Below are 25,683 nucleotides of genomic sequence, written 5' to 3' on the forward strand. Positions count from 1 at the left end.
TGACTGAATTTTCATTTTATTTCGTTTTGGATCTACTGGTTGTCTTCAGACACCTTCCTTTCCTATTTTAAATTCTGTCTCAGGGCTGTTAGTGGAGAATCCAAGAATTTGGGGGGCCACAGTAAATATAGAACACGGTTCCCACAAAGTTACAGGATACTTTGTGAACACAGGAGCGGCCCATCCCGCTTCCCTGAAGGCGAATGGAGGCAAACCTACATTTGAGGGTCCCTTTGAATGCCCGGAGCTCGAAAAGCCTCAGTTCCTGCCGATCTGTTCCTCTTCCCCGGGTTCGGAGGCCACCTGGGCCGCAGGGTACACCTGCCACTCTCACCGCCCTCGCAGCCTCTAGCTGTCCGCGGGTCCCAGCCGCGGGGGGAGGGGACGGCGCGGAAGGAAGGAGGGAGCCGGGTGCGCGGCCGCGCGCGGGAGGGGGTGGGGACTGAGGGGCGGTGCCTGCGTGCGCCGCAGGAGTGCGCGCGCCGCCGTCGCGTCACCAGCGTGCGGCACGTGCCCGTGTTTACGTCCCTCGTGGAGCCGCCGACGTCAGCAGCCGAATGGCAACATTGTGGCGATGCTGAGGCGCGGAGTCTAGGAGACGCGTCCGTCAGTCAGGCCGGCGCGGTTGGTCGCCAGGAGGACGAGTTGGGGCGGGGAGATCGGCTGGACGAGCGGCAGAGACCCACACACACCGCCTGCCGACCCCGCGGGACCCCCGCCTCGCCTCTGGAGCGCCACAGACGCGAACCCGCGGCCTCGCGCGGGGGGGGGGGCGGCCGGGCGGCTCGAGGCGCTGCGCAGCGCGGGGCTTGTAAACAGATCCGGCCGCACGTGATCATGTGAACTACCTGCTTCGGGACGCGTATTGTCTTTCCCGGGAGCCGCGCCACAAAGGAGCTCGGGGTCCAGGTGCGGAGGGGCGGGCGACGGGGCCAGCCGGCGGCGCGCTAAGATGGCCGAAGGCGCCCGGCGAGGGTGAGCGGGGGACGCGGCGCAGCCAGCCGGGGAGTCCTCGGGCGGGCCGGGCCGGCGGCCGGCCCCCGCGGCCCGGCGCCGGAGCCACCACGTCGTTCGCGGTGGAGGAGACGCTCGAGTCGGACTGGGTGGCTGTGCGACCCCATGTGTTCGACGACCCCGAGAAGCACAAGTTCTTTTTCATTGTGGCCTGGAACGAGATTGAGGGCAAGTTTGCCATAACCTGCCACAACCGGACGGCCCAGAGGCAGAGGAGCGGCTCCCGGGAGCAGGCGGGGGCGCGAGGGGGCGCCGAGGCCGGCGGAGCCGCGTCCGACGGGAACCGAGGGCCGGGCCGAGGCCACTGGCGCTGTGACTCCGGTGAGGGGGGACCTGCTGCTGCGGAGTCCGGCCGGCAGAGGGGCGGAGAGTTCGTTCAAGAGCCCCTTGCGGGCCAAGCCCACCCCGGCCCGGAGGGGATCTGCAGGCAGAGATGCGGCGCCTGCGGCAGCCCCGCCGACGCCCAGGGAAGCCCCGGTGTCCTCGGTGCGGTTAGTGAGCGCCTCCGGGGCGGACTCCGAGGAGATCGAGGTGCTGGAAATGGCGAGGGAGGACGAGGCGCCCCTTGGGCTCCCGGACGCGGAGCAGCCGCCGGCCGCCGCCGAGCTGGAGTCTCCGGGCTCTTCCCCTTCCAGGATCTGCGCGCCGTGCACCAGCAGCTGTGCTCCGTGAACTCGCAGCTGGAGCCGTATCTGCCCGTGTTCCCCGAGGAACCGTCGGGCATGTGGACCGTGCTGTTCGGGGGCGCCCCCGAGATGACAGAACAGGAGATCGACACTCTGTGTTACCAGCTCCAGGTGTACCTGGGCCACGGCCTGGACACCTGTGGCTGGAAGATCCTCTCCCAGGTGCTGTTCACCGAGACCGACGATCCCGAGGAGTATTACGAGAGCCTCAGCGAGCTGCGGCAGAAGGGCTACGAAGAAGTGCTGCAGCGGGCCAGGAAGCGCATCCAGGAGGTAAGAGACTAGTGTGGGCTCCAGTCGTCGCTTGTGGTTACTCATTTGCCAAGGCTGGGTGCTGGGTGTGGGTGTGCGCAGGTGGGTCGCTTGTTTTCCCTGACCGGGGGAAAAGGAAAAGAAATGGGTTCCTGATCTATCTCCCCTTAATTCTTGTCAGTGGCTTCCGTTAATTGGCTCTGTGAAGGACCTTTAATCAATATTTAGATTTCCACACACAGTTATTAAATAGATTCAAATGTAATAAGTGCGCTCTGGGAATGAGATTAAAGCCACTCCAAAAAGGTATCCTGTAAACATAGGCTAAATAAGTGTTACTCTGCTCCGAAAGCTCTTTCCAGCAATAACTGTCTAGGTATCAACTTTTCCTGGTGTTATGTTTATGTTTCAGAATATACTCATATACTCAGAATAGTTTTTCCTTTTTTTTTTTTTTTTTAAATAAAAACAGTAGCCACTTACCCACACGTGGCTACCGAATACTTTAAATGTGGCTGGTGTGACTGAGGAATAAACGTTTTAATATTGTTCACTTTTAATGAGCTTGTTTAAGTAGCCTTGGCTGCCATATTGGAAAGTGCAGTTTTATCAAGGAGATAGTGCCCAGAATAGTTTGTCTTAAGAAGCAGTTGATCTTTTTTTATCTCTGTGCAGTCTGGGATGTAAGCAATTTTTAAATTTATTTTTAAATGAGTGATCTGTCCGAGTGAAAAAAGCACCAACTGACAATTGGATGCAGATATAGTTTTAGGCTGTTTTATACACACTTTGGGAGTATCTCAAGTCTGATAACTCAGGTTTCGCTCCTGTTTTACGGAGAGAAAAGGTCCTGGGCAGGAATGTTCTTTTTATTTTTGTACTTGCTGTAAAAATGCAAAGACTTTTCAAACCGTGCAATCCTTAAAATAACAGGAAATAATGAGGAAAAGTCTTAATAGGTATGCTGTATGTATTAGTCCGTTTTTGTTACTTATAACAAAATACCTGCATCTGGATGCTTTATAAAGAAAACAAAATTTGTTGCTTTTGAGGTTGGGAAGTCCAAAGTCCATCTGAGTTTCTGAAGCTGGGAAGCCCAAAGTCCATCTGGACGTGGCAGTAGAGACCCAGGGGTCTCACATTGCGAGATGGTGGAAGCAGAGAGAGAAACAGACAGACTTTCTTCTTTTAAAACCCTCAGAACCACTCTCCTGACCACCATTTTAATCCATTCACTACTGCATGTTCCTACAATCCAGTTATCTCTTTAAGGCTCCACCTTTCAATTACCATAATAGGATTTCTCACCCTCTTAACAGTCACAGTGGGGGCTAAGATTCTAATACATAAAACTTGGGGGACACAATTCAAGCTTCAGGGAGTTTTGAAGGGACATAGTTCAATCCACTACACCCTATAATGTGAAAGATTTGTATAATTTGAAGTTATGCCTACTTACCAGCTTCTGCTGAAGGAACTTAACTGAAAACATAATTTAAAATAGACTTGGTTTCCCCTAATGGACACTACAGGTAGTTTCTAAAAGCACTCTAATTATGAACGATAAATGCTGGCGAGGCTGCGGAGAAAAAGGAACTCTCATACATTGTTGGTGGGACTGCAAAATGGTGCAGCCTCTATGGAAAATGGTATGGAGGTTCCTTAAACAATTGCAAATAGATCTACCATACGACCCAGCCATCCCAGTGTTGGGAATATACCCAGAGGAATGGAAATCATCAAGTCGAAGGTATACCTGTTCCCCAATGTTCATCGCAGCACTCTTTACAATAGCCAAGAGTTGGAACCAGCCCAAATGCCCATCATCAGATGAGTGGATACGGAAAATGTGGTACATCTACACAATGGAATACTACTCAGCTGTAAAAACGAATGAAATACTGCCATTTGCAACAACATGGATGGACCTCGAGAGAATTATATTAAGTGAAACAAGTCAGGCACAGAAAGAGAAATACCACATGTTCTCACTTATTGGTGGGAGCTAAAAATTAATATATAAATTCACACACACACATACACACATACACACACAAACGGGGGGGGGGGGGAGAAGATATAACAACCACAATTATTTGAAGTTGATACAACAAACAAACAGAAAGGACATGGTTGGGGGGGAGGGGGGGAGGGAGAAGGGAGGGAGGTTTTGGTGATGGGGAGCATTAATCAGCTACAATGTATATCGACAAAATAAAATTAAAAAAAAATAAAAGCACTCTATTATTTTAATATTAGTACGTATTGAGGTTGGAATTGGGGTGGGGACATGCCTGTTTCATGGTATTTATATTCCTTACATTGCATTGTTATCTATGTGTATGTAATACTTGAATCCTGCTGTTAAGCCTAGGAAACTGGAACCTCCCATTTTCTTCATAGAATGTAAGGTATTTTTCTTTGCTAGGCTGAGTAGGAAATCTTTTTTACTCACTTGTATACCACAGGACTCTCTTACAATTCCTCAATTCATATTTTTGCTCTTTCCTGTTGGTTTATTTTATGCTAAATGTCACCCACCATAACTTGATCGTAGAGTTTCAGGTATCTGTTCTTATTTTCCATTTTATCCTCTTCTGGAGTCTCTTCTACCTTAAATTCTTTGGGGAGGAAATAACAGAAATCTTAAATGATCCCGTATATTGTCTTTAGTTTTTTGCTAATATTGACCTGTATTTTTCTTAAACTGCAAGAGAAATGTTACTGCTTCTTTCTCGTATTCAATTTATAAATATATCTATATATAAAATACTGTTTTTTCAAACTTTTTTCATAGGCCTAAATGAATGGCCTATCTGATTTTATTATTGATACTCAGAAAAAGTGACTATCTCTGTTTTTTTGTTTCGTTGGGGTTTTTTTTGTTTTTGTTTTTTGGCTGCTGATGGGTGGAACCTTAGTGTACCTTTGTGTTATCAGCATTCTGCTGTAACCAACTGAGGTAACCTGCCAGCTCTGTCTCTGGCTTTTCAACTCAAATGGATCAAAAATGAGCTGCTGAAAAATATAGTTAATTAGTTTCCTAAAATTCTTTGATAGAGGGGTTACATTTTTTAAAAGGAATGTTTTCTCCTAATTAAAGTTCTGTTGGCCATAATGTTTTATTCTCTTTAGCAGAGAAAAATTAAACTTTTAAAGAGTATTTTGTGTTTTGGGAAACAACTCAAAATAAATGAAGTTTGTTATAAATTCATGGGACAATAAAAATGTAAATTTTGGGTTTATTTAATTGAATTGAATAGTATTCGGAGAACAGTTGAATAGTGTCAAGGACAACAGAGGTTCACTGATGCCCTCCCTGATTTTTAATTAAAGATTATTTTGAAAGAAATTATGAGGCTCAGTTGGGGAAAGTGTGGTGGGATTGGTGAAGTTTGCCATGGGCATGATAGCAGAAGTCTGTAAAACACTAGCCATGTATTTGTCTTCTCCAAGCTTCTTAACTTCTTTGCTGTCTTAACAGTTTGCAGTGATACTTAAGATAAAAATCTTTATAAAAGTTATGATTGTGTTATTAATTCTTTTGAATTGAGCAATTTCACCTAATTTAATGTTGTTTTGCATTCCCAATTCTCAAGTTGACTTGGGTAGTAGAATTGGCTATAGCTTTTCAAGCTAGTACTTCTGGTAAGTCAAACTCATTCTTAGGGATATGTTACTTAGAAAATTTAGTCCTTCAGTCATGTTTTTCCTTCTTTCATTTCTGCGATTCTGTTTTTTTGGTCTTTTTTTCCTGCATGTTCCTTTTTCTATCCATATAAAGGTTTCAGCTTAAAGACCACACCTGTGGTCTTTTGTTCAGTGTGGTCAGTAAATTGTTGAAAAGAGTTTTGGTTGTTTGTTTGCTTTTTTAACAGACTGTACAACTAGGTTATAAACTTCTCGAAGTCACTGGGTTGACAGTAAGTTGGAATTCTCTTCTTTGCCACCTCTAGTTCAGGGCCACACATCCTGTGAGCACTCTTAATGCTCTTTATCTTAGTGGATAAAGGACAATAGAGTTTGCGGGGGGGGGGGGGGGGGGGGGGGGGTTGTTTGTTTTTTACTATTGCAAGAATTTAAAGGACTTAGAAGAATTGTTCTTTTGATGTAAAATTGTGGCTAAATAGAATTTTCATAAATTGATCAATGTAAATTCCTCAAGGGACTGTGCTTTAAAAACTAAGAGAAAAAAATCTCATAAAACTAAATAACTTCTTAAATAAGGGCTTGATGAATTTCCTGTAAGAGGGAAGGAATTTGGTTGGGCTTTAATGGGGGTACCTTAAGTAGCATATAAAGTTTTATATGTGTGAGCATGTGTGTATTTTGGAGTCAGACTTTTAAAGGTGTTTCTCAAAAAGAGTTTTATTTTTTTGCAGCTGGCTGGTCCAGGGTTCGAACCCTAGACCTTGGCGTTATCAGTATCACACTCTAACCAACTGAGCTAACTAGCCAGTCTCTTGAAAAAGAGTTTTAAAACTACCATTGTAAATTATCTGCTTTGTAAGCTCAGGGCATACTTCTGTTAGACTTTAATTTTTGGAGTACCCTTAAGATTTAATATGGGATCATAAAAAGTACTCCCATATCATTGTCTTGTGTAACGTTGAAGAATTAAGCCTTAGGTTTTCTGCCAAAAGTTTTTGCTAATGATTCACAAGTTTGGCCAACTGACTAGAAATTATAGTTTGTGAAGACTTACAATTCATACAGTGCTAATGAGAAATTATTTTTACATGACATGAGTTGTAAGATTGTACACTACTTAGGGCCTCAATCCAAATGAAATGGGAAATTTGTTACTGTTAGGTTTGTCTTGGTCTTTTATAAGTTTACTGTAGGAAGTGCTGTTTATACAGCAGGTACTTAATCCCTATATGAATGCGAGTGCCACCAAGGCATCTTTGAACAGTTTCATCAGTAGCCTTGTTTGTTGATCAGAGCTGAGGTTCCTATGATAGTGTGTGTGCATGGGTGACCCATACTGTGGCTTACGTTTGATAACCTAGATTTTGTAAATAATGGTTTCTGTATAAGGACAGCTATTCTTGAAATGGTTAATTGTGGTGCTTTAGATAGTGATAAAAGAAAAACTTTTGACAAATTAAATTTAACAAAGTTTAATTGATCAAGAAAAAAAATAAATGATTCGCGATTGGACATCCCCTAGAGTCAGAACACATTCAGAGGAATGGCTGCTGTGTGGTCAGTAAGATTTATAGACAGAAAAAGGAGAGTGACCTACAGAAAACAGAAGTGAGGTACAGAAACAGCTGGATTGGTTACAATTTGGCCTTTGCCTTATTTGAACATGGTTGGTTTGGGGGAGGAAAAAAGGGCTGACCAGTTAACTCAGTTGACTAGAGTGTGGTGCTGATAACACCAATGTCCAGGGTTCGATCCCTGTACTGACCAGCCACAAAAAAAAAAAAAAACATTGTTTGAAGAGTTGGCCACCTGTGAGTGGTTTGAGGTATTTCTGTTGCTTTGTATTGCTTCGCCCCCAACGAATTTGTCACCCCACTTCCCCTGGGTTACAGAGATGCAAAGGATTACTCAAGGCCCATCTCTTCTGAGCAGTGAGAAGCCCCGAAGTGGTTAACTTCCCTGGGAACGCTCCCTCCAGCGAGAGGCAACCCTTCCTCGGGAAATTAACCCCGAATTGGGGTTCTCTTCCTGCATTTATTTTCCAGACCAGGGAGTTACAGGATGAGACATAGGTGGGGTTATAGTTTAACAATATAGGCTGGTAACTTTCAGTAAAAACAAGTCAGATGACATTCCAGTAAGGCTATCAACAAAAGCTTGATCTTAGCAAACATTCCTTCTTACATCAATTTCTCAGTATCTTTACATAACAATCAGTAACTAGTCTGTCCTTGAGCAAGTAACCTTGCTGTGCCACAAATCTTTATCTTACACCAGAGACTTATAGCCTGAGGAAAATTTCCAGTCCTCCGCAAAGTCAGTATTTGAAACTGCAAGGCTTTGGAAAAGCAGGCCCTGTGAAGTACACATGCTTTATAGTGTATTCCACATATTTCTGCTGTGATTGGTCAGCCATTTGTGAGTGGTTGAAGTATTTTTGCTGTGATTGGTCAGCCACCTGTGAGTGAGTGGTTGAAATATTTCTGCTGCGAGAGACTCAGCACTTGTTACAGAAGCACACTCCTATGTTTTCAGTTTGTTTTACTTACAAAGTTAGATTGGAGTTTTTACATAAGAACCCAAGTATCGGAGTATGGAGGCTTTCTCAGACCAAATTTTAGTTTGGTTTAACAGATTCCCTCCTTTTGGTCAGCCTCTCTGTTTTGAGAGATTGACCAAAATTTTGGGCATTGATACTACTCTGTCACCATCATAAATGATGTATTTGGTCTGAGTGTGGAATCCATATGTCTTCTTTGCTTTCAGTATGGAGTTCACAAGTCCCAGAGTCACACTAGTTGAATAGTTAGTTCTTCATGTTATTGCTGATCCAATCAAAGTGAGACCATTCAATGCTTATGGATGTCAGTACACCAGACATTTAAGACTTGAGAGAATACAGTGCACCACAGGGACTGTGACGATTATCAAAAGACCAAAGTATACTCTTAAACAAGAGTTCTTATGAAACAAACCAAACCAAATCAGATCAGTCAAGGTTCAGGTAATATAGGGAATTCAACAACGTGTGAGTCTAAATCATCATAGTCCTTGCTCATGGTATGGTAGTCATTAAGGACCATCGTTCTCTTTATGAGTTTAAAGAGGCATTCATTTTTGTTGTTTCTAGTGAGTGCAGGTATGCAAGTAGCAGTGATGTTTAGAATATTAAGGGTAGCTTTCCACTTTTACTTTGGAGTTTCAGGATAACTTTTTTAAAAAAATTAATATTAATTTTTTTTACATTCTGTGATGTCGTGGAGCAATTGGGAGGGAGGGGGAAAGGGGAAAGGGCAAGAAAATGGGGTGGAAGAAGGAGGGAGGAGGGGTGGGATTAAGGCCTGTGGCACCCCCCTCATTCCCACAGGGAAGACCAGGGGGCTTCCAGCAGTGGCTTAGTCATTGATGGGTTGGGTGCAGATGTCAGGGGGGCATGGCCCCCCACTGCCCTGGCTTGGGACAGCCCAGGGCATTTCCTGCAGAGAGCTCGGTAGTCATTGCTGGGGTGGTTGCCCGTGTCAGGGAGTGTAGCTGAGGCCCTCCGTCCCCACTGCAGGAACTGGTTGCAGGTGGGGGGGGGGGCGTGGCTGAGGCCCGCGGCCCTCCCCCTTTTCTGACTTGGTAGCCCAGGAGACTTTTCGGTCCTTCTAGATGTTACAGGTGTTCTTTGGTGAAATGAGAACTTTACTAGTTAATATTAAACTTTGTCTCTGGTTGTGGGTACTTTGTTTTTTCTTTCAGTTCTGTGTTGGATTATTTGCTCTTCCCACCACTTAAACTGTGCACTGGAACTAATTTGTCCTTTGCTTACTTCTAAAATGGGGGAACTTCCTTTGGCAACCAGTACTTGAGCTCTGTGGTTGAGCTAATTGCTGCTTTGCTACTGATTCCCTAAGGAAGGCTTTTTGTGCAGCTCAGGTTTTAATGGTTGACTTTGTAAGTACTTCCAGATCTATTGAGATCTGGTGTGCCGGGTTGTGTAGAAACTCTGGTCTGGGCCTGAGTCTTTACATCAAACTGCACTTCATGCAATTCCATATTCTTGACCAGTCTCCTCTGAGTGATGCTGCGTTGATTGGGGGACAGATCAGCTGTCCTTGCTGTGCCCCAGTGTTCCTGGGTGGGCCTGTCTCCCCCACCGCTGTGCTCTGGTCCCGTGTGATGACTCTGAGTGGCTCCTTTTTTTCGGTTGTTGTGGTTATTAATTAAATCACAGTGGCACTCTACACAAATATTTGCAACATATGAATAGTACTTTACAAAGCTATTATGGAATAACCAAATGAAATACTCTTGCAGAGAAACCTAGGGCATGTCACCTAACACTACTAATTTATTAATCTGTTTTTGCTGTAAAGTTTCATGTTTATCCAACACTAAATTACTTTAAAAGCAATTGCATCTTTAATTGGTCGATCTGCTTTAATCTAAATACCTGAAAATAATTCTAAATGAAATGTATTTTAAAACTTCACTTCAAAAGATGCACCTTACTAAGCATTACACTTTTTAGTCTAAGGCATTTCCTATAATTCATGATAAAAGAAAATTCAACAGGTGAAAGAATAGTCACTAACCCCTTATAATTACATAATTTAATTTTCTTTCTTTTTTTAAACAATTTTTATTGAATCAAAATTTATTATACATATTTTGGGGGTTCCGAGATATGTTGATCAAGTCAGTATTACTAGCATATATATTGTTACAAATTGTAATTATTCTTTATGCTCCTTGTCCGATCTCTCTCCATCCCCCTCTCACTCCGCCTCCAATTTCCCTAGATTTCTTCTCTCCTTCTGAAAGAATAATGGTTACTCTGTTGATTTGTTGCCTAGATGATCTGTCCAATACTGAGGTGTGATCAGTTCCCCCAATATTATCACAGAGCAGATGCTGCTTCTGTCACTCTGAAATGGGCTTTGTGGAGAGAGACGTCCTCCTCTGTTGGGGCATTGAGGCCACACACCTCCTCCTGGGGCAGAGAACTAGCCACGACCCCACCCACGTACGGGTATGTAATCTGTTGAAAACATTCGCCTGGACAGGAGAGATAAAGATGGCGCCTGACGGAAGCCGCAGGGGCGTGACCAAGGAAAGACATAGTTTAAAATTATTGGATAAAAGATATTACCGCGCTCGTGCTCAACCAAGGAAAGACATAGTTTAAAATTATTGGATAAAAGATATTACCGCGCTCGTGCTCAACCAAGGAAAGACATAGTTTAAAATTATTGGATAAAAGATATTACCGCGCTCGTGCTCACCGCCTGATTGCAATAGCAAAGCACTAGAGCAAGATGCATGTTCACATGACCTTTAAGATGATAGGCTGAAGTTAGGAAATCCCCTTGCCATATGCTTATAAAAGCAGATGCTTGTGTGAAAATAAACGGAACTGCTTGACAGGACCCCTGCCGCATCTGAGTGTCTCTCTGTGGGGCTAAATAGGCGGACAGCATACTCACCTTCCTCCCAGGCTCTCCTGGCCACTAGGGTGGCAGGAGTAATCCTACCAGTTCCCTCTCTTGCTCATCCCGTGGTGGGGGGCTAAAAGGGGCTAATGGGAGGTTCGGGGCCCACCACCCCTGAGCCCCCACACCCTTCTTTTCTTTATCTCTGCTGGTGATTCTCCTTGTGTCAGTGCACTCCAGTGGCTGGCAGACCATCTGTGTGGTGGTTGTGGCATCTAGCTGCTTTTGCTTATCATGTTGGCTGTGGTGGGCCACCCACATGGAGGTGATGTTTTTGGCATGCTCTTTGGTGCTGCCGGTGTGCCTGGTTGTGGGGAGTGTCTGGTACCTGCCTCCAGCCCCGAAGTGCTGGCACGGTGTGCCTGGTTGTGGAAGTGGGGTCCAGTCCTCTTCCCCATGCCTGGTTGTGGGTGGGGGATCTGGTCACTGACTCCAGCCCCAGGCCCCCTGGAGGGCCCCCAGGCTCTGGCTGTGTGTCTGGATGTGGGAGTGGGGTATGGTCCCCAGCTTCAAGCCTTGGGTTCCTGGGAGGGCCCCAAGGCACTGGTGGTGTAAGTGGTTGTGGGTGGGGTCCTGTCTCTGGCTCCATGTCCCCTGGCGGGCCCCAAAGCGCTCGTAGTGTGCCTGGGCCAGGACATTATTTGTCCTTTGCTTACTTCTAACATGGGGGAACTTCCTTTGGGAACCAGTACTGGAGCTATGTTGTTGAACTAAATTGTTGCTTTGCTGCTGTTTACCTAGGGAAGGCTTTTTGTGCAGCTCGAGGTTTAAGGGTTGACTGTATAGGTACTTCTGGCTCGCCAGAGACTTGTTGCACCTGGGTTGTGTATAAACGCTCATCTAGGCCTGAGTTTTTTCGTCAAACTGCACCCGGTGCATTCCCGACCAGTCTCCTGAGTGGTCATGTGCTGATGGGGTTGCGGATCGGCTTCCTTGCTGTGTCCCAGTGTTCTCCCACTGGGCCTGTCTCCCCCTCCGCCTGTGCTCCAAACACTTCCTGTGGGACGGACCCTGCTCTGGTCCCTTACAGTGACTCACCGGCCTCTGAATTCCTCCCCTTTTTCAACTGTTCTGGCTCCTCACTCCTGCCTTGGTCCACGGGAACCTTATCAGTGGTCTTGCTGTCCTGTGGGCCACCAAAGTTCTCTTCTCCCCTGCTGCCTCCAAGTAACTTCATTTGAAGGGCACAGCTGCACCTTCTGCTAGCTCCTGCTCCATGCACTCCACAGTTCCAGCATTACAGTGGCCACGGCCCGAAACACTCAGCAATTTTTTCTTTTTTTTTTTTTTAAATATGACCAGTAAGGGGATCTTAACCCTTGACTTGGTGTCAGCACCATGCTCACTCAGTGAGCAAACCGGCCATCCCTATATGGGATCCGAACCCGTGGCCTTGGTGTTATCAGCACCGCACTCTCCCGAGTGAGCCACAGGCCAGCCCCCTCAGCAATTTTTTCTTTCTCTCATCGTGGTTTCTACTGCCTTCATGAACTCTGTAGGTCTCTCCTGCTCTTCCCCTGAGCTCCAGTGGCCCCAGCTTGGCTGATGTTACATTTTTATAGTTGTAAATTGGTTGATTTGTTGGATAGAGTGATGCTGGGGATGGTCTATTCCGCCATCTTGACTGGAACTCCCCGCATAATTTAATTTTTTATTTTGCCAACCCAAAATTGACAAGTCCTAACTGACCTGTGAACGTTTTCAGGTTATAAACTGTAAAATCTGCATAGTGCTATTATAAATAATGTAGATAAAAGAAGAATAGAAAGAAATTGTAAAGAAAGTTGGATTATTTAGGACTAAGGATCTTTGGGATAGAGAGGGAAGGCCTGAATTTAAAATGTGGAAGATGCATCTAAAATGTGGAAGATACAGTTTTGTTGAATTTGAGAAGATTCACTGAGGGACACATTGAATAAGAATGTAGACAAATCTGAATATAGATGAATCTGAATGAGAAAGCAACTTGTCTGTAAAGGAGCACAGAAGGGCTCAAATGCAACCAGCACAACACACATACCCTTTGACTTTGGGATTATAAGACCATTATGATCTTTGAAGACCTTAGAATAATTATTAAAGTCATAGATATAAAATTTGAGCTATAATCTACTATACTTAGTTTCATAATTTTTTTCCCTAATCTGATATGTTATGCCCAAGATTGATTGCCTCCTTTCTTTTTTCTTTAGTTAGGAAGATGTTTAAGAAGCAATGTAAGGGCTGGCCAGTTACCTCAGTTGATTAGAGCGTGGTGATGTTATCACCAAGGTCAAGGGTTCAGATCCCTATAATGGCCAGCTGCCCAAAAAAAAGATTGTTGAATCATGTTATATCTATGTTAATTATTGGCTTTTTGTTAATAATGGAATCAAGTTTTAGAAAGTGTAAGAGCTACCGACAGTAATGACCCAAACTGATATTTAAAAATGATTTTCAAAACTTTACTTTGTAGATTAGTGGTAAATTTGACTGCATTTTACCCCTGGGGAAACACATGCCTATCAGTAAAATGTACATATATGTCCTATACATACAACATGTTGTATACAGAAACCAACTTTTAAATGAATCAACATCTACTGAGCACCTTCTGTATACACTGGGGAATTTGAGGCATTGGAAAACAACAAAATCTGTCTTTGTCTCTTAGGAACTTAAAATGCATTTAACGGGCCAGGAGGTGTCCAAAAAGCAAAAAATCAGGGAAGCAGTTATGGATGTGATATGAGCTGTAACATAAGGCCTCTCAGACTTCTAAATTTCTTTTTTTTTTTTTTTCTTTTTTCTTTTTTCTTTTTTAAAAAGATGACCAGTAAAGGGATCTTAACCCTTGGCTTGGTGTTGTCAGCACCATGCTCAGCCAGTGAGCTAACCAGCCATCCCTATATAGGATCTGAACCCATGGCCTTGGTGTTAGCAGCACCGCACTCTCTCGAGTGAGCCACATGCTGGCCCTAGACTTCTAAATTTCTAACAGAAATTTCCGATTTCTGACAGTGTTGAGAAATGACTTTCTGAAGGAGGGGCACTTGATCTGGCCTTAGAAAGTAAGGTGGATGTTAGACATCCAAAAAAAAGGAAAGCATTGGGGGATGGTGTCCTGTACAATAAAACAAAAACAGCAGTGTATATGGTGATTTGAACAAATAATGCATTAAAGAACTCGGCTAGAATGAAAAGGTTCACGTAGAGAACAGAGTGAGGTAAGACTAGCAGGCTAACCAAGATGTGGAGAAGCCTGAATGCCAGGAATTTGGACTCTGTTTACAGGACAATGCTTAGTGATGATTTTGTGTATGTGTTAGGGCAGGAGAGGTGGGTACAAAGGTGTACAAAGTAGTTCTTTAAAATAGTTTGGGAGCAAGGTATAGAAAGGCTACACCTCAAGAAAGACATTGGAGGAGAGATAAAACCAGTCTAGAGATGAAGTAATGAGGGACTGGACTAAAGAGACTGCAGAAGCCAACATGAGAAGGCAGTAACATGGGAACAAGGGAAAGCATGAGTAATTCCACGGTCCTTTAGTTTTAAAATTCATATTTTACATTTCTGAATCAGTATGCATTTACAAATTAATGTGCACATATAACAGCATTTCTTTCCCTCACATTGAAATAAGCCTGTTGTAAAATCAATCGTGTCATTATCAATGGCTTCTTAGAATCAACAAATACCAGATTTGGAAGAACTGAGTAATTCTGAGAATTGATGTGATTGGGGCAATTCCATGGAAATAGAATACTCATATTAAAGGTGGCTGCTCCAGATAGAGCCACAGACCAAGTCAGGAATGTCAGGCAAAGGACATGCTCTGGGGAAATGGACCAAACAGGAGAAAGGCAGGACATCCAGATGCAAGGGAAAGATGGAAATGCAGCACTAGAGCTCTGTGATGGGGGGTGATCACAGAGCTGAAGGAGAGTGAAGTTTCACTTAATAAATCTTAAGACTCTGGAGGCAAACATACAAATATACACAGATATCAAACACCACTTTTAAAAACAACCTATTTATATATCACTTTAAAAACTGATAAAAATCAACATATGAAAACTCAGGGACCATACGGGGTATGTATGGCTAAAATGGCTCTTTGGCCCTAACCCCTCTTTGGTATTGCAGTTTATCCAGCCCTGCTGTACTTTTCAGATCATTAAACCAGGAAGAGTTTAGGATTATCACCACAAAAAATGCTTGCAATTATTATGCTGCTCTTTGGTAAAGGCAAGAGTACATGAGGTGCTTAAGCCTGGAACATATTCTACTGTAATGGCTTCCTTCACATTTCAAAAAGTGAACATTATAAGACTACTTCAGTTAGCTAGATTACCTGTAGTTGTATATACAATTCAGGGGTGAAATGAAGAAATGTTTACATTAGCCATCTAGTAACACTGTATCCCAAAGTGCTTGACTGCCCCTGTAATGAGAACACTTAAAAAACCTAATATTGTATGTATGTAATAAAAAAGCATAATATATTATTTATAAAAGAAATACTCAAATATATGCCCAATTGTGTTAAGCCACATTAATTTTCTACTCCTTCCCAACGAAAAGGGAATGGACATTTTCAAATAAGTTGACTTGAAATAAAACTCTGGATCCTTTGAAAAACATACTAAGGAAATCAAGGTAGTGAGAAAAGTCAACCACAGGCAGGTCCAAATTATCAAACATATTGTACCCTAAAGGCACATTTAAGGTTTTTTCCCCATAAAGACAATATTTTAAGTGGTGGTTAGACTTCCAATTACACAACCCAAAACTACTCAAAACGTAGGTAAACATATACAAGTGCAATAAAAAATATTAGAATACAACATTTTCCAACAGCAAGCATTAAAAATATGGGTCAGAAATGTAAGCACTTAAGGAAAATAAAAAGGATATAATTAGAAACAATTAACAGATAAGTAGAATTTGTAGCAAAGATTAAGGTGCTGTTGTGTTTTCTGTGGTATACCAAGCATCTGGCACAAGAACTTTTCATTGAAATGATTAATGAAAGAGACTTAAAGGTATTTTTAAGGGCTTCTGAAAGTTAATGCTTACTATTTCTTTAATAGTTATCTCAAATGGATTACCTGCAAATCAGTTGTGATCAGGGTTGTCCAGGATGCTTACAAACAAAAGGGAAAGAGAATACAGAAAAAATAGAGAAGAGCTATTTTTACTGAGCCAACTCGGGTGCACCGGATCTCAGTAGACCTGGAAGTACCTGTAAAGTCAACCATTAAAACCTGAGAAGCACAAAAAGCCTTCCCTAGGGAATCAGCAGCAAAGCAGCAATTTAGCTCAACCACAGAGCTCAAGTACTGGTCCCCACAGGAAGTTCCCCCATTTTAAAGTAAGCAAAGGACAACAAATTAGTTTCAGTGCAGAGTTTAAGTGGTGGGAAGACAATCCAACACAGAACTGAAAGAAAAAACAAAGTACCCACAACCAGAGACAAAGTTTGATATTAACTAGTAAAGGTCTCATTTCATCAAAGAACACCTGTAACTCCTAGAAGGACCGGAAGTCCCCTGGGCTACCAAGTCAGAAATGGGGGAGGGCCAGGGGCCTCAGCCATGTCCCCCAACACCCACAACCAGTCCCTGCAGTGGGGGCTAAGGGCCTCAGCCACACCCCCTGACACGTGCAATGACCCCAGTGACGACCACCAAGCCGCTGCAGGAAGCACCCCAGGCTCTCCTGAGCTGGGGTGGTGGGAGGCCTTGGGCCTCAGCCATGTCCCCCTGACATGTGCAGCCAGCCCAGTGATGACCACTGAGCCGCAGCAAGAAGGGCCCCAGGTTCCTGAGCTAGTTATTGGAGCTTTGTTGGTTTCTTTTAGAAGTGTCATATGAGTCCTTTCTTTGTAATCCTTGTATCTTTACCTTATTGTCTGCACGTTTGTGAAAACAGCCACCTCTTCTGGCCTTCATGGGTGTTCTTTGGCAGGGACAGAGCTTCACCACTTAGTCTAGCTTGTGATTCTGGAAGGGCTATCTTGTAGTGAACCCGGGGAGCTAGATCTTATTCTGAGTTCTCTAGTTGGTTGGGCCACTGCCTTTGCTCTGATGCTGGAGGAGCCTAATAGCTGGGCTCCACTGAGCAGTGATACCACAGGCTGGGCTGTTCTAGGTGGTGGAGCTGCTGGCTGTCCCCCCCAGAGTTTAATGGGTTGGAGGCTTGGTCCCCACTGTGATAGTGTTAAAAGGGTGGGAAGTCCTATTATGATAATTGGAGGGTGAGGCCTTGAAGAGATGATTAGATCGTGAGGACCGTGCCCTGGTAAATGGACTAATCCATTGATGGTTTAGTGGTGGTCATGGGCATGGTTCTGAGGACTTTAAAAGGAGGAGTGAGGAGTTGGCTCTCTCTCTGCTCCATCATGTGACACCCTGCATTGCTGTAGAGTCATCTCACCAGATGTGTTCCCTGGACTTTGGACTTCTTAGCCTCCAAAATTATAAGCAGTAAATATTGTTTGTTTACAAATTACCCAGTTCCAGGTTTTTTATTAGCAATAGAAACAGACTAATACAGAAATAATCGTTGTTCAGCGTTTGATTCTCAGCTCTCACTTGTCCATTTATTTTAGTTGTGACTCTTATAATACATAACTAGTTTTTTCTCTTCTACTTTTATCCAGTCTTTTCAATATGCACATGAGCTGATTTTTATATATTAGCAATCTTAAAATCTGAGTTCTTAAATTTTTTGTTTAATATCAGTTAAAAAATATTGGCACAAGTGATTCTTAACCTGAAAATAGGAGAAAAGTAAATATAAAGGAGAAAGTAAATAGCTCTTTATTTCAACACCAACAATAATCAGTATTAACATTGTATATATCCTTTGCTTAAATATGGAAGATGGAAGAAAGTGTAGAGCAAGGAATGGGGAACAGATTTCTATGTCAAATATCTTCAGTATTGTTGTTATTTCACTTGTTTTGTAAATTTATAGCTTCTCCTCTAGATCAGGAAAAAACAAGTATTATTCTTTGCTTTAGCACCAAGCATAATGCCTGGCATATAAACATTCAGTCAGTGAGGAATGATGAGTAAAAGAAAGACAGACATGAACGTGTTAATTTTTCCTTTTTTTCTAAAAGATTTCCATGGAAAATGATTATCTGGGATTTGAAACTTTTGAGAGTCTCCAAAAAAGAAGATTCTGAGTGACAGCGGAAAGCTCACATGGCTGTACTGTCAGCCTACTGTCAAATATTTTGAAATAACAGCTAAAGCTCAAAAAGGTAAGTTTCCTAGTAAAATTATTCTTGTTAGGTAGTTTTGAAAGTGAGTGGTTAAGTATTTTATGATTGTGTCAACCAAAGTAAATTAACCACCTGGTTAAGATATAAACAAAGAAGTTTGGAGAATTCATTAGGACTGCATCCCAGGAGGCACACATTCAAGATACTTTGAAAATGTGCTCAGGAGAACAATGCAGAGTCAGGGTACTTAAAGGAAAAAGATCACAAAAAGGAAGGGGGTGGTTACAGTAGTTGTGATTGGTGCTAGCATGTCAAACAGCCTTGTCCATAAGGGATTGGTCATTACAGTTCTTTGAGGCATGCTTTAGTTGGGTACCTTCAGGTTGGGCAAGAAATAACAAAAGAAGCAAACAGCAGTTTTTGTGGCAGTTGTTCCTCCAGGAGGTCATGATATTTGTAATGTGGCTGAGTACAAAATCCCAGAATGTTCTCAGTTTCGATGTGCCTAAAAGCTCAAGCTGAGATTGCCTACTGGCTCCATTTTAGGTGCCTTGGCCAAACTAACGTCATTTTCCCTTGTCAATTGAAATAGTTATATAAAAAAGTATGTAAAGATCTCATAAGCCAAGCAGTTGGGGAAGACCACTATTAGCAAATTAAGGTATATCCTTGGTATATATTCTTTGCTTATGTATGGAGTAGGGAAAGGATGGAAGAAAGTACAGAGGGAGGAATGGGGAACAGATTTCAGTGTTTTCTAGGCATTTGTATGTGTGTTTATTTATACCTCACCTTTAAATCAGTGGAAGAGAATAGAGAGTACAGAAATAGACTCACTTTTATGGCCATTTAATCTTTGTTAAACCAAGTTAATGGAGAAACAACAATTGAGTTTGAATAATTGGCCATCTCTATGCATAAAAATGGACTTTTACCAAAACGTTATATCTTGTATGAAGATGAATTTAAAATACACCATAGATCTAAATGTAGAATCTAAAACTATAAAACTTTCGGAAGAAAACAAAAAAGAAAAATCTGTTTTCTAGACTTACATAAATCTATATAACCTAGTTAGGTAGAGAGTTCTTGGCAATGAAACAAAAAATATAAACTGTAAAAGATAAAGTGATAAAGAGCACAATCATGAATGAAAAAGTGGGCAACAGTAGATTTCATCCAAGTTAAAATCTTTTAGTCTTCCAGACACTCTCAAGAGAAGACTAAAGAGTATTTAAGAGGAAATATTTGCAAGTATCCAGTGTATATGAAAAACTTTCAACTCACCAAAAGACAATAATCCAGTCAAGAGATTGGAAAAAGACTTGGACACTTTGCCAGAGAATAAGGATGGCAGATTCGCACAGGAAAAAAAGTTCAGCATCACCAGTCATTTCGGAAATGCAAATTAAAAATATGGTGAGATACCACTGTACAGCTATTACAATAGGTAAAATAAAAAATACTAACAATACCAAGTGCTAGCGAGGATGCAGAGTAAGTAGGACTCTTCCTGCATTGCTAATGGGAATGCAAAATTGTACAGTCACTCTGTGTATTAGTCCATTTCTGTTGCTTATAACAGACTACCTGAAATTGGGTAATTTATTAAAGAATTAAAATTTATTTCTTAACAGTTTCAGAGGCTAGGAAATCCACAATCCAGGGAACACATCTGGTGAGGGTCTTCTGGGTGGAACTTTCCACAGAGTCCCTTGGCCACCAGGGTGTCACATGGTGAGATTGGCTGAGCAAGAGAGAGCTAACCTCCTCCCTTGCTCTCCTTTTAATGCCATTAGAACCATGCCCATTACCATCCATTAAACCATCAGTGGATTAATCCTTTCATGAAGGTACACCCCTCACAATCTAATCACCTCTTAAAGGCCTCACCTTTCAATTATTACAATATAATTTCCCACTCTCTTGACACTGTTACAGTAGGGATTAAGTTCCAATGCATGAACCTTTGGGGGACACATTCAACCCATACACTCTGGAAAATGATTTTGTAGTTTCTAATAAAGTTAAAGATACACTTAACATTTGACCCAGCATTCCCAGACCAGGGTATTTATCTTAGAACTGTATGATAATTTTTAAAATAAAAATTTAAAAAAAGAAAAAATACTACATTAAGAATGGTACCTTTTAAACAACTATAAGGGAGAGATTTCTTGTCAAGATGGCAGAATAGACGGTCCCCAGCGTCACTCTCTCCCATAAATCAATGAATTTACAGCTATAAAAATGTAACATCAGCCAAGCTGGGGCCTGTGGACCCAAGGCATGGAGAAGGGGACCGGACTCCCCTCCCACAACCAGGCACCCCACGCCAGTGCCTCAGGGCCCACCTGGGGACCCGGGGTATGGAGCCTGGGACTGGGCCCCCCTCCCACTTGGGACCCACTCGGCGGCCCAGGGTATGGAACTGGGGATCAGACACTCTCCACAACCAGGCACACTGCCAGCACCACGGAAAACATCTCCTCCACATGGGTGGCCCACCATAGCTACCACGATAACCATGGCTGCCGCGAAGGCGGCTAGATGCCATAACCACCACACAGATGGTCCGCCAGCCACTGGAGTGAGTTGACACAAGGAGAATCACCAGCAGAGATAAAGAAAAGAGGCTGTCTGTCTCCACAGAGCCCATTTCATAGTGACGAAAGAGACATCTGCCCTATGATAGTATTGGGGGACCTGATCATGCCTCTCAGCATTGGACAGATCATTTGGGCAGCAAATCAACAGAGTAACCATTATTCTTTCAGAGGGAGAAAAGAAATCTAGGATGATTAGAGGGGGGATGGGGGAGAGAAAAGGAGATGAGGAAGGATTAACAAGGGGCATAAAGAATAATTACAATTTGTAACAATATATATGCTAGTAATATTGATTTGATCAACATATCTCAATGTTGAAACCCAAAAATATGTATATTCAATTTTGATTCAATAAAAATAAAAATTAAAAGAATAAAAATTTTAAAAAATAAAGATTTGGTAGAATTCAGCAGTAAATAAAAATAACTGTAAGGGCCACCCGCCCCGCCCCCACCCCCAACATCCAGGCAAGCAACAGCACACCTAGGATGGGGGCCCTGAAAAGAGGCCTGTGGCCACACGGACATTTAGAATATGTTTAGAATAAATACATATTTAGAACATTTTAGAATATATTAGCCACATGTGTTTCTTTGGGGTGTGTGACTTGTCTGCTCATGTTCCTCACCAAATTTCTGTTAAGATTTTTCTAATTCATTTTTAAGAGTTCTTTATAAATTAAGGATGTCAATCTGTGTGTAAAATTAGTTCCTTATCAGTTGACTTTAAGTATGCAAATATACGTACATAAATAGCTAATATTATTAGAGTATGGCTGTATCATAATTTAACCATTCTCTTTATGATAAGTATTTAGATTATTTTCGGTTTGCCTTATTACAGAAATACTATCATTGCACATATGTCTTGCTCACGTGCCTTTGCTTTTTGCTGGTTTTACAGTAAATCAGTATATTCAGTATATTCGATATTTCATGGAAAAATAAACTAATTATTGTTTATGAAGAAATAATACGAGTGAATTATACAAATAAAAACAACTATAAAGATGCCTTTCCTTACTATAAACTGTTTTTATGATAACTATGTACTTAAACTTTGTTTAGAGTCTCTTTTTAGACACACTCTTCTCTAATGCTTAAAAAAACCCAACTTTTTCTATTGGGGTTAAAAAATATTATAACCAGTATAGAAATTTAGCATGTCGGGGGGGAGGGTAACCCTCTTGTCTGTAATCTCACTAGCTGTATGCAAGCACTTTGTGTTTCTCTCAATTTTTTTTTCTACACGTGGTTTATTATAGAAGTGCAATGATTCTGTCTTTACATATTCATATATAGTTCATAGTTCTGATTCTCTACAAATAAGTTAGTTAGTGCTCTTATTTACAATTTGCTTTTCCAGTTTCAGGTAAAATGTTTTTTTATGTGATGAGCATCATTCTAGGATTCCACATGTTTTGTTAGAGTCATTTTAGACTTTGTTATTTCTCAATTATGGTGACTTTATCCTAGCACAAAGCCTTTGAGCCTGAGTAAGAAGAAATAATTAGTTTGCGTGACTTTTCAATTTTCTTTTTCTGATCTTGTTTCTGTCCTCCCATGCAAGAGAAACAGATCTCTGTATAGCTTTATGCTTCTAAGCATAGTAACCTCCTTTATGTTTCCAATCAGAGGGTAACATTTTATTTTGTATTTTTAGAAGAGGAGTAAAACAGACCTTTTTATTTCCTTCCTTCTACAAAGTCAGATGTAACCTAATTTTGATATATTATTGCTTAGTTTTCAAAACACCTTAAATGGGCCTGTTTCTGACAAGTATACATGTTAGAATATGAGGTTTTTAAAATAGTTTAATACCATATCTTCTAAACACCAGGACCCTGTGGCTTTCAGAGCTTTTTTACGTATAGTGAACATCTTAAAGTATTACAGCAGTAGTAGCATTGTTATACTGATAATGTAAATGGTCTTCCTAGCAAGAATCTTTATTGTTTGGGTCTTTTTATCTTTTTTTTTTTTTTTTTTTTGGCGGCTGACTGGTACAGGGATGGAACGCAGGACTTTGGTGTTAGCAGCACCATGCTCTAACCAACTGAGACAGCCAAGAATCTCTATTCTTGCCATCAAGGAAGAGAAGAACTTTTTTAGGGGTGTTCTAATACTTTTTCTAGGAATATTCCAAACATTCCACAATCACAAATTTTCATTACCTTCATATTCCTGAGCTGTTTAATTCCAAGTGAAGTGAACGGCAATTAAGTGTAAGAATATGTTTCACTCAAAGATTTTGGAAGACAAAATCTTGAGTAGCTATTGTGATAAATAACAACCTGAGACTGAGTTAGGAAAGGGATTTGCTCCCCAGACATGGTTCTGAAGTGGGGAGCAAGAGAAAGGGCTCCTGATTATTGTGAGTATGCGGAATGTTTGACTGTATGCTGTGATTACAAGTTCAGGTAAAATGGTAGCAGTAGTAGACTTAGAGATTTAAACAACTTGGGTACTACTATAGGTCTGTAACATTGCTTGAAGTTACCAAAAGTCCTCAATTTCTCACCTATACAGGTGGTGTTTTTGTTTCTTTCCTTTTTTGTTTTCATTTTTCTTGTTTTGTGTTATACAGGTCATGTTGATAATGCATACCTTGCTTGTTCTCTAGGATTGCTGTGCAGATAGAGGTAAAATATGGAAAAGTGCCTTGAAAATAATATAACATCAAGTAAATATTAGTGATTCTTGTGGTGTGTGCATGAGAGAGAGAAAAATGAAACAATAAACCATCTGTTGGATTAATGTTGCCATATGAAGTGGGAAAGACATTTGGGTATCTATCATTCTCTCCATTAAACCATAAAAACCCTTCTGGTTAGGTACTATATTTCCTTCCTTTTTTTAATCAAGGGAATTGAGCCCAAGAGCAGTTAATTTTTGACAGAGTTGGATATGTTGTTCCCCTAAAGCTCATGTAAAAATCTCATCCCCAATGTGGCAGTGTTAGGAGCTGTTCAGGTCTTGAGGGCGGATCTCTCATGAACAGATAAATGCCTGCCCTCACGGGCTGGAGGGGAGAGGTAGTGAGTGAATTCTGGATCTATTAGTTCCCTCTAGAGCTGGTTGTTTAAAGGATTCTGGCACCTCTCCTCCCTCTCTTGTTTCCTCTCGCCATGTGATCTCTCCTCCATTGGCTGCCTGCCACCTTCCTCCATAAGTAGAAGCAGCTTGAGGCCGTGCCAGATGCAGCTGTCCCAAAATTGTGAGACAAATAAACTTTTCTTTATAAATTACTCAGTCTCGGGTATTCTATTATAGCAACACAAAAAAACGGACTAATTACAAGTTTCTTGCCAGAAGTTACACACCAGTTATGGGTGCAACTGGGATTTTAACTCAAAGCTGTCTAACTCCAATTCCCGTGCTGTTTTTCCCCTCTACAGCACGCTACTATACTGATCTGATGGTTGCATTAATATTGTAATACAGTTTTAAAAGGTGGGCAGAAATTAAAAGTGGCAGAAACGTGGCTTATATTCATCAAACACGAGCAGATTTTATTTGTTAGAAAACCTAGATTGAAGTTCAAAGAGATTATGAATTGAAAACATTACTATTTTAGCCTTTCTTTTTTTCTTTTTTCTTTTTTTGTTTCTTTATATTTTAGCATTTAGAGGCCGCTAAAACAAAACCCCAGAGAAACCGAAAGAAGTGATGTAACTGTATATTTTGAGTGGAGATTCTAAGGATTCTAAGTTAGGACATTCCACATCCATCATAATAGGAACTGAACAGATGATTTTTTAAATTTAATTTTATTTATTTATTTTCTTTAAATTTTTATTTTGTCGATATACAATGTGGTTGATTATTGTGGCCCATTACCGAAACCTCCCTCCCTCTTCCCTCTCCTCCCTCTCACCCAGCAATGTCCTTTCTGTTTGCTTGTCGTATCAACTTCAAGGAATTGTAGTTGTTATATCTTCTCCCCCCGCCCCGCCCCGGTTTTTTTGTGTGTGTATGTGTGTGAATTTGTTTATTTATTTTTAGCTCCCACCAATAAGTGAGAACATGTGGTATTTCTCTTTCTGTGCCTGACTCGTTTCACTTAATATAATTCTCTCAAGGTTGTTGCAAATGGCAGTATTTCATTCGTTTTTATAGCTGAGTAGTATTTCATTGTGTAGATGTACCACATTTTCCGTATCCACTCATCCGATGATGGACATTTGGGCTGGTTCCAACTCTTGGCTATTGTAAAGAGTGCTGCGATGAACATTGGGGAACAGGTATACCTTCGACTTGATGATTTCCATTCCTCTGGGTATATTCCCAGCAGTGGGATAGCTGGGTCATATGGTAGATCTATCTGCAATTGTTTGAGGAACCTCCATACCATTTTCCATAGAGGCTGCACCATTTTGCAGTCCCACCAACAATGTATGAGAGTTCCTTTTTCTCCGCAACCTCGCCAACATTTATCGTTCAGAGTCTTGGATTTTAGCCATCCTAACTGGGGTTAGATGGTATCTCAGTGTAGTTTTGATTTGCATTTCCCGGATGCTGAGTGATGTTGAGCATTTTTTCATATGTCTGTTGGCCATTTGTATATGTTCCTTAGAGAAATGCCTACTTAGCTCTTTTGCCCATTTTTTAATTGGGTTGCTTGTTTTTTTTTGTTTTTTTTTTTGTAAAGTTGTTTGAGTTCCTTGTATATTCTGGATATTAATCCTTTGTCAGATGTATGTTTTGCAAATACTTTCTCCCACTCTGTTGGTTGTCTTTTAACTCTGATAATTGTTTCTTTTGCTGTGCAGAAGCTTTTTTGTT

General features: G+C 41.7%; 1 protein-coding gene across 1 annotated transcript in view; it reads left to right on the forward strand.

Moving 5' to 3' along the window:
- The first annotated feature begins 237 nt into the window (after positions 1-237).
- Positions 238-25,683, forward strand: part of LOC134370517 (junction-mediating and -regulatory protein-like) — a 51,999-nt gene continuing 26,553 nt past the window's right edge. The window contains 4 exon segments of the mRNA XM_063087606.1: positions 238-831; positions 882-1,354; positions 1,356-1,630; positions 1,633-1,973. Coding sequence (XP_062943676.1) covers positions 238-831; positions 882-1,354; positions 1,356-1,630; positions 1,633-1,973 — 1,683 coding nt within the window.

The sequence above is a fragment of the Cynocephalus volans genome, chromosome 2 (genome assembly GCF_027409185.1).
Source record: "Cynocephalus volans isolate mCynVol1 chromosome 2, mCynVol1.pri, whole genome shotgun sequence".
NCBI classification, from domain to species: domain Eukaryota; kingdom Metazoa; phylum Chordata; class Mammalia; order Dermoptera; family Cynocephalidae; genus Cynocephalus; species Cynocephalus volans.